The following is an 8,395-nucleotide window of genomic DNA, read 5'->3' on the forward strand; positions in this document are numbered from 1 at the left end:
TAGCTTCAAACGGGGGTGAATCGCAGATTTCCATATTATCTTCCATTTAGTATCCGCTTGAGTGATAGAAGTGCCACCCCTAATAGTACGGCACGCCGATCTAATTGAGAAGAGGCCACTTGGTTCCCCCATCCACATCTAGCCATCCTTTGTATCGTCCTCCGGAAGTTGAATATTCAGAATTGCCTTTGCATCACTACGATTGAACAATCTTTTCACCATGTTCACATTCCATGTCCGATTATCCCTCATGAACTGATTCACCCATGCCACTCCATGAGTGGCATCTAGGAGAGGGGTAGGTCTTCAGTTTGAAGAAGGCACCCACGGATCGAACAAAATAAACGTTTCCTTTCCATTGCCAATCATTCTACACACTTGATTAACAAGTAGGGATCTAGCTCTTAGTATGGCTTTCCAAAAGCTTGAGTCCCCATTATTAATCTCAGCATCCAAGAAACTCCTTCCATTAAGGTATTTCGCCTGGATAATGGTCCCCCACATGCTGTCTTTATCCGTAAGAGCCTTCCATCCCCATTTAAGGATAAAAGCTGTATTTATAGTTTCAATTCTTCTAAACCCGAGGCCCCCCCGCAACTTTGATTGACAGATTGAGCTCCAATCAATTGTATGCCAAGTTTTTTTCGTCGCCGAGTCGCCCCACCCGAAGTCACGCAGTTCTTTATCCACTCTTCTTGCTATTTTTTTGGGGATGACATCAGAGGCTGCTACATAAGTAGCCATTGAAGAGCCTACCGATTGAATAAGACAAGCGCGACCTGCCTTGGATAGCAATCTTGTTTTCCAACTTTTAACTCGTTGCATGACCCTCTCCACAAGGAAATTTAAGTCTTTGGCTCTCTTCATCGACTTAAATAGAGGCAATCCGAGGTACGCGAAATCTTTGTGCATCCTTTTCATTCCTAAGACGTTCATGATCTCATCAGCCTTCTTGTTAGAGACACCCTGGGTGAAGTGAATAGTTGATTTTTGATAATTGACCGCTTGTCCTGACCATGCGCAGTAATCGTCAAAACAATTTAGAAAGCTTTTCACTTCCTTAACTGAGGCTTTACCAAAGAATATTATGTCATCGGCAAACATCAAATGTGTAATGGCTGGTCTGCCTCTTTTAAACTTGAAACCAGCTATCTCCCCTGCCTCATTCTTTACCATGATAAGTCGGGAGAGAACATCAGCTGCAATAATGAAAAGAGCTGGAGATAACGGGTCACCTCGCCGCAAGCCACACTTCGGGGAAATCACTCCTTGTACAGTACCATTAAGAAGAATCCCCATTCTTTTAACTTCAATACATTTCTTCACCCAACTTATAAATCTTTCATCAAACTTTAGGCTTCGAAGGACTTCTACAATAAATTTCAAGCTCATTTTATGGTACGCTTTCTCCATGTCTAATTTAATCATCATAAATCCATTTTTCCCTCGTTTCTTCCCCATTGAATGGACTATCTCCTTTGCAACAACGGTATTTTTTGCTATTAATCGTCCCTTAGCAAAGGCTGTTTGGGCTGGGGAGATGATGCAGGGTAAGATGTTTCTTAGCCTAAGTGCTAAGACTTTTGAGATGCATTTATAGGCGACGTTAAACATTGCAATCAACCTATAATCGTTGACTCCACTCGGGCATTCCTTCTTTGGTATTAGCACGATGTTGGTGTTGTTAATGCACTGGGGAAGTTCAGTGCTACTGAAGAAGTGGTTGGCCATATCCAGAACATCTCTTTTTACCGTTGCCCATGTTGGGTTTTATGCCCTAAATAAAACTCATTTCAATATAATCAGATTTACTTATTAATATAGATCAGAAATAACATTTAATGTTGCATGGTTCACATGATTTATTTCATGATTGTATGTACATAATGTATAAATTCATCTGAAACCCTTTTCACATACTTGATCCTGTTTATTGTGCCGTCAACACATTGGAAAGTAAACATGACTATGTGAATAAAGTTTCCTAGATTTATCAGACACATGGTTTTACTGATATGATAATCTACAACAAGAGTTTACTTGTATTTGGAGAAATACTATGTTCTTTCCAGAACATTGGTTAAAGTAAAGCTCAGGTTGGATGCATGGAGTATGCATCGGAAGGGACCGATATTGAACTTTGACTTAGATTTATTAAACTTACCGTAATATCTATTCAAGTCAATATCGCCTAGTTGATCCTAGATCAAATGATCTTAATCCTGATATGATTAGACTCAATCTCGAGAGGCTATTCGTGTTCTTTGATTTGTTAGTTAAGCCTACTTTTAGGTCAGGGTGATACATACATTTTGGGAACACGGTAGTGCAATTGAGTGGGAGCGCTAGCATAAACATGGAATCTATAGCTTCTATCTGGCGAATAGTAAGCAAAGGATGATCTCCTTCGAGCTTGACCAAACGAACATAAATGGTGGAGTACTCATTTCACATAAGCTGAAATATCATTTATACGGGGTCAAGTGTTTTAAGGAATAAATACATTGTAGGGTGTAACGGTAATTTAATCCCTTTACAGTGTAGATCATTCATATAGAGGATCATTGATCACATTAGGATTATAACAATGGATAACTAATGATCTGTCTATATGGTGGAACATATAGAGCATTCTATATACTGAGAGTGCAATTCTAAGTTCTATGCGTGGATTCAACGAAGAATTAATAAGTTAGTGAATTTTAGTGCTAAATTCTTGATCTACTTATTGGAAGCTCGGTTATATAGACCCATGGTCCCCCCACTAGTTGAGATATATTGCTTGTAAGACTCATGTAATTGGTTTTGATTAATCAATTATAATTCTCAAATTAGACTATGTCTATTTGTGAATTTTTCACTAAGTAAGGGCGAAATTGTAAAGAAAGAGTTTATAGGGGCATATTTGTTAATTATGATACTTTGTATGGTTCAATTAATAAATATGATAAATGACAATATTATTTAATAATTATTTATAGTTATTAAATAGTTAGAATTGGCATTTAAATGGTTGAATTAGGAAATTGGCATTTTTGAGAAAATCAGATACAAAAGGTGTTAAAATTGCAAAATTGCAAAGCCCAAGGCCCAATCCACTAATGCTTGGCCGGCCACCTATTGTAGCTTTTTTAAGTTGATTTTTTTATTATTTTAATGCCATATAATTCAAACCTAACCCTAGTGGAATGCTATAAATAGATAGTGAAGGCTTCAGAAAAATAAGACTTTTCTTCTGACACTTTCTGAATCAGAAAAACTGAGCCTTCTCTCTCCCTATCTTTAGCTACCACTTCTTCTTTCTTCTTCCTTTGAATTTCGAAATCCTTAGTGATTAGAGTAGTGCCCACACACATCAAGCAATACCTCAATCATAGTGAGGAAGATCGTGAAGAAAGATCATCAGCAAAGGAGTTTCAGCATCAAGGATTCAGAGAAAGAGATCCAGGTTCAGATATTGATAATGCTCTGCTACAGAAAGGAATCAAGGGCTAGATATCTGAACGGAAGGAGTCATATTATTCCGCTGCACCCAATGTAAGGTTTCCTAAACTTTATATGTGTTTATTTCATCGTTTTAGAAAGTTCATATTTAGGATGTTAATAAACATACTTGTGAGTAGATCTAAGATCCTGGTAAAATAAATTTCCAACAGCCCAATGCTGTATATAGAACCCCGTGGACATTCTGTCGGGTCCAGGGGCTCTTTCTTGTCCCATAGATCGGATGCACCTCTCAATTTCCAAGTCGGTTGGGAAGCTTTCAAAAGCTCATTACCCACCCTCCATCTTCCAACCGAACCTGTTGGATGTAATTTCGTCTCCGTCGGATGACAGTGGTAGCCATGAAGAATTTTGTGCAGCTATCTCCCTGTTGTAGCCACTTGACTCTAGATTTTTGTCTCCAAAAAATCTCTTCCCTGGCGAGGGCTTCGTTCAAACTATCTCTAGCTTTTGTTAGGTCCTCCCCATTTACATTGTCCCGACCTTCGAGTTGTTGGAGTGATGATCTAGCCTCATTTACTTGGTGTCCGATTTGTTTGAAATGGACTTTGTTCCACCTTGCTATATGTTCCTTTGTCTTCTTAAGCTTTCGGTAGAAATTAATCATTGGATGTTGATGAAGCTTATCCTTCCAAGCATTCTTGACTACCCAGTGGCATTTAGGATCTCTTCCCCACATTAGTTCATACTTGAATTGAGATTTACTGTAGTTGGCTCCCCATTCGTGTCGAGAAGGATCGGTCTATGGTCTGAAGTAGCTGCACTAAGTACATGAGTGATAGCACTCGGGTACAACATTCTCCACTCTATCGATGCCAAAGCTCTATCAAGACGAGCTCTTTTTAAACCGCACCCTCCCCCTGTGACTTTGGATTTCTGAAACCAAGTGACCTTTCCTCCTTGTGCTCCCAAATCTATAATGCCTGTTCTAGCAACCACACGTCTCAAATCAAACAAGTAACGGGCTGGATTCCTCCAGTTTGAGTAGTGAAGATTCTCATGGTCCGCAAGGGTACCATTAAGATCACCGATAATCATAGAAGGATTCACATTGTTCATAATTACATCACCAATTCTGTTCCAGAAGGCTTCTTTCCCCGCTAAAGTGGGCGGGCCATAAACTGCCATTAAATTCCAAGGAGTGCCAGGAGGATCCTATTCGATTACCACATTAAGTAGATTCTTGTCTTCACTCAACACCGAACCCTTCATCCCACACCGCCAATAAACACTAAATCCCCCCGCTAGCCCATTAGGGGGGACCTACGATCCTTCGATGAAATGTAGCTTCAAACAAAGTCTAACGAATTTCTCCATCACTAATCTTGTTTCAGATAAGACTATCACATCGGGATTTGATTGACAAATCAACGCCGTCAATTGTCGAATTGCCGCGGGGTTCCCGAGACCACGGTAATTCCAAGCAAGGACTTTCATTGGGTACTTGGAGACTTTTGTGGGCAAGTCTCCATAGCCCCAAAGCAAAAATCCTACTTGGTTTCATCCAATCGACCATTAGTACACATTGAACTCATGGCCTATTGTTGAGCATCTGTTTCACCTATCTCTTCAATCACACATTTACTTGGCATGTTCATATTTTTCTCAATTACCACAAAGTGGTTATTGAGATCAATGGCAAGTTCTACTGAGGCAGTGTTCCAGGAGTTGGAGTAATGCTTACTAACCTTATTTTTCCTCTTATTGTCGCTTTCCTTTTTGAAGCTCCTTGGTTTCATAGATAGATTGAAATCTTTGGCCGGTCTTCCTCTCTTTCTCGTGGACTCCAAAGACTTTGGAACAGGGGTAATCTTTTTACTTGGTCTTCCTCTCCTTCGTTGACTCTCACCCTTCTCAAAGGATCCAGGTGAAAAACCTTCTTCCGAATTCGGTAATGGGGAATCCAGCTTTTCTTCATTTCTTGGGGCATCAAATTGATCATCTTCTTGGTGAAGTTCTCTATCATCGTCTTTCTTGGGAAGCATATAGAAACCATTTGTCGCTTTTCTTTTCCTTGGTCCTTGTTCTGCTTCATAGCATCGTATCTCCTCAATGCCCAAGATTGGGTTGAATAGAGTAGGCTCACTGTGGTATTTGTCAATAGTTTTTGCTCCCAATAGTTGGTCAAACGCTAACTCCCAACATTCTTTTGATGGATACTCAATGATATGGGCTTGTGTACCAAAAGGGCTTTGAGGTTCAGGGCCCAACTTCTTCTTCTTTAAATCCTTCCATGGGCTTGTATAATTGATTTTTGGGTCCACGTGGGCTTTAGCTTTTGTTTCCTTGGGATTGATATTATCTTCCTTTGCCACCTGTAGTCCAACGACTAGAAAATTGGACTTATCCATATTTGGTTCATTTTCAGTATCCTCTCCCGAGATCTCATTAACTTGAAATTCAGAAAGGGAATTTTGTATAGCGTGCCTGATTCCAGCTTTTTCATGCCTGGGTTTGGTACTGCTACAACTTGGTACATCTTTTTTCTGCTGCATTGTCCTTATTATCTCCAAAGGAGGAAGGTCAGGGAGTATCTTTTCTACAACCAGATCTGCAGTGTTCTCAAATGGAGTAACTTTTCCAATCCCCGGCAAACGGACCGTTGGGTATCAATTGAGGACCACTTCATCGGAGTTAGCTCTGGTCTCCACCACCGTTTCTACTTGTTGTCTCTTTCCAGGGTATTGCATTTGAAGCTCTCGCAATTCCGCACCTTCAATCTAAAGGCTAATTCTCTGGTTCTTTAGTAATTGCCTCACTTTCTCATCCTTGGCCGCCTTTTGGTTCACGATCCACTCACTGAACCAATTAGGTAGAGGTAGGTGGAAGGGAGACCTTTCCATGGCATCCTCGGCCATCCAATTCTCGTACATTGGGAAAAACTCACCTTTGGCATCTTTAATCACAGCTGGAGTCTTGAAACAGAATTTCTGTTCATGTGTCATTAGGCCACACTTATAGCAAATTCTAGGGAGTTTCTCGTATTGATATTGAAGCCAAAGATCCTTAATCCCTGTTCTCCTAAGGAAGAAACCTGAGAAAAGTGGCTTTGATAGCTCCATCGTGGCTCGAAACCGGAGAGTACCCATGCCAAACGATCCCCTTTCAAAGTTCTTCTCAATATGACGGGGGAGTTCATACACTGCCGAAACTTTTCCTGCCATTTCCTGCAAGTTTGTTTTGTTCCAATAATATGGAGGGATGCTTTTAAGCCGGACCCATATTGGCGAATGGTCGAACTTAACCTCCTCTGGAGTGAGCCATGAAGGCCAGGGCATGAGAACTAGTAAATATCCACACATAAGCCAGGGTCTCCTTAAAAGGACATTCTCAGCATCGAAACTAGTTCTGAATGTAAATTGTAGCAGCCTGTCTTCACGTTCTTTCCAGCTCCATCCAGAAATGGATGCCCAAGCATTTTTCAGAGAACCCTGTATCGCCTTTTTCCCAAGTCTGGTGTGGCAAAAAAGTTTCCCCAAAATAATATTGCAAGGCTCATTTGGGGGTCAACTTCGCCTGGGTGAAGATCACAGGTTATGTCATCCACACTAACTTGAACAGACTCGTCGAATAAATCGGTTAGAGTTGAATCAACCATATCTCGTTACTGATCAAATACCTGAAAACTTTTTTGACAGTAGAGTCGTTTACCTTCTTTGACCACACACAACACAAACAATGGTAAGCTTCTCTATGAAGGGAATACTTCCATACTCTTCCACCGGAAGTTAGCACCAGAGTGCAAAAAAGTTTGACTTAAATGTAGTAGTAGTCAAAACGACTAGTTGTTAACGTTAAAAGTTAAAAAGTTGGCCCACTTTTTTTCTTCTTCTTAATTATTTTCGTCAAAATTTACAATTTGCAAAATTTATATATCCCTTTCCTCCCTCTCCTTAAATGCCAACTGTTGTTAATTCTGTTTATAATGTTAGCTAATATCAATATTAGGTTGATATTTTTTTCATTCAAGAAAAGGAGTTGCACAATCTGTTTATTGTAAAGTTGATTTGTGTGTCATCTTTGCTGCAGAGTGGCCATGTTAATCTTTTTTTACTTTCGTTCCAATTTAATTAATTGATGGGACATGCTCTCTAAGGAGACTTTGATTATCAAGTCTTTGTTAAAGGAAAATTAAAAGATCAAGTCCAGAGTTGGCCTTGAATTTTAGTGGACTAAGAAAAAAAGTTTGGCCCTTATTTTATTGAGAGAGAAATATTGTATTTTCAAATCTAATAAAAAAAATTATGTGTATACATATTTAAAAGAATTTCTTTGGGGCCGACTAATTAGCTACATGTCTATGCTTATAGGCACTACAAATTTTTTTACTTTTAATCATAGCAAAATTTGTGACTAATTATAAATCATTATTTATATATTGTGACTAAAAGGTTCGTGTGGCTAAACTAAATGTATATTTAGTTACAATTTTTATTGTGATTAAAATTAAATTAGTAACAAATTATATTTAATATTATGTTTTAGTCACAAGTAATATTTTGTTGTAACTAAAAATCACATTTAGTCACAAAAAATTATGTTGTGACTAAAAGATTATCACTAAAAATAGTAATTTATTGTAGATGATGAAGTCTCAAACATCTTGAAAATAGCAATTTATTTTAGTTGTACAATTTAATTAACGAAGTCTAGCTCAAATTTGGTTTGAGGGGATGAAGTGATGATAAAAGAAATAGTTAATAATGAAGCCAGATATGGTAGCTAGAATGTATATTTTAAAAGATGCCTGAATATCACTATAACATAGTTATTTAGGACACATATTATTTAATTAGGATCATGTATTGAGTATGTGGTCCTGCATATTTTTGTTGTAACATCATGTTGCACGTATATATCTCCTATATATATTTGTGTATGTATCAACAAT

The 8,395-nt window shown here is 38.7% G+C and overlaps 4 protein-coding genes across 4 annotated transcripts; all 4 read right to left on the minus strand.

Annotated features, from left to right (window-relative positions):
- Nucleotides 1-306: 306 nt before the first annotated feature.
- Nucleotides 307-1,731, minus strand: LOC133031505 (uncharacterized). Its single transcript, XM_061105022.1, has one exon. It carries the CDS (start codon nucleotides 1,729-1,731, stop codon nucleotides 307-309), a length of 1,425 nt encoding a protein of 474 aa, XP_060961005.1.
- A 2,032-nt stretch (nucleotides 1,732-3,763) lies between these two features.
- LOC133031506 (uncharacterized) lies at nucleotides 3,764-4,183 on the minus strand. Its single transcript, XM_061105023.1, has one exon. It carries the CDS (start codon nucleotides 4,181-4,183, stop codon nucleotides 3,764-3,766), a length of 420 nt encoding a protein of 139 aa, XP_060961006.1.
- LOC133031507 (uncharacterized) lies at nucleotides 4,183-4,632 on the minus strand. Its single transcript, XM_061105024.1, has one exon. It carries the CDS (start codon nucleotides 4,630-4,632, stop codon nucleotides 4,183-4,185), a length of 450 nt encoding a protein of 149 aa, XP_060961007.1.
- A 1,592-nt stretch (nucleotides 4,633-6,224) lies between these two features.
- On the minus strand, nucleotides 6,225-7,102 carry LOC133031508 (uncharacterized). Its single transcript, XM_061105025.1, has 2 exons — nucleotides 7,058-7,102; nucleotides 6,225-6,935 (listed from the first exon to the last, which is right to left on the minus strand). The coding sequence occupies exons 1-2, from the start codon at nucleotides 7,100-7,102 to the stop codon at nucleotides 6,225-6,227; spliced, it is 756 nt and encodes a 251-aa protein (XP_060961008.1).
- Nucleotides 7,103-8,395: the final 1,293 nt, after the last annotated feature.

This window comes from Cannabis sativa, chromosome 9, assembly GCF_029168945.1.
Source record: "Cannabis sativa cultivar Pink pepper isolate KNU-18-1 chromosome 9, ASM2916894v1, whole genome shotgun sequence".
Classification (NCBI taxonomy): Eukaryota; Viridiplantae; Streptophyta; class Magnoliopsida; order Rosales; family Cannabaceae; genus Cannabis; species Cannabis sativa.

Coding starts and splice junctions, on each gene's coding strand:
- LOC133031505 (XM_061105022.1), bottom strand. CDS start 1,731: ATGGCCAACCACTTCTTCAGTAGCACTGAACTTCCCCAGTGCATTAAC.
- LOC133031506 (XM_061105023.1), bottom strand. CDS start 4,183: ATGTGGGGAAGAGATCCTAAATGCCACTGGGTAGTCAAGAATGCTTGG.
- LOC133031507 (XM_061105024.1), bottom strand. CDS start 4,632: ATGGCAGTTTATGGCCCGCCCACTTTAGCGGGGAAAGAAGCCTTCTGG.
- LOC133031508 (XM_061105025.1), bottom strand. CDS start 7,102: ATGGTTGATTCAACTCTAACCGATTTATTCGACGAGTCTGTTCAA. Junction 6,936..7,057: donor TATTCGACGAGTCTGTTCAA/GTTAGTGTGGAT, acceptor AAGGCGATACAG/GGTTCTCTGAAAAATGCTTG.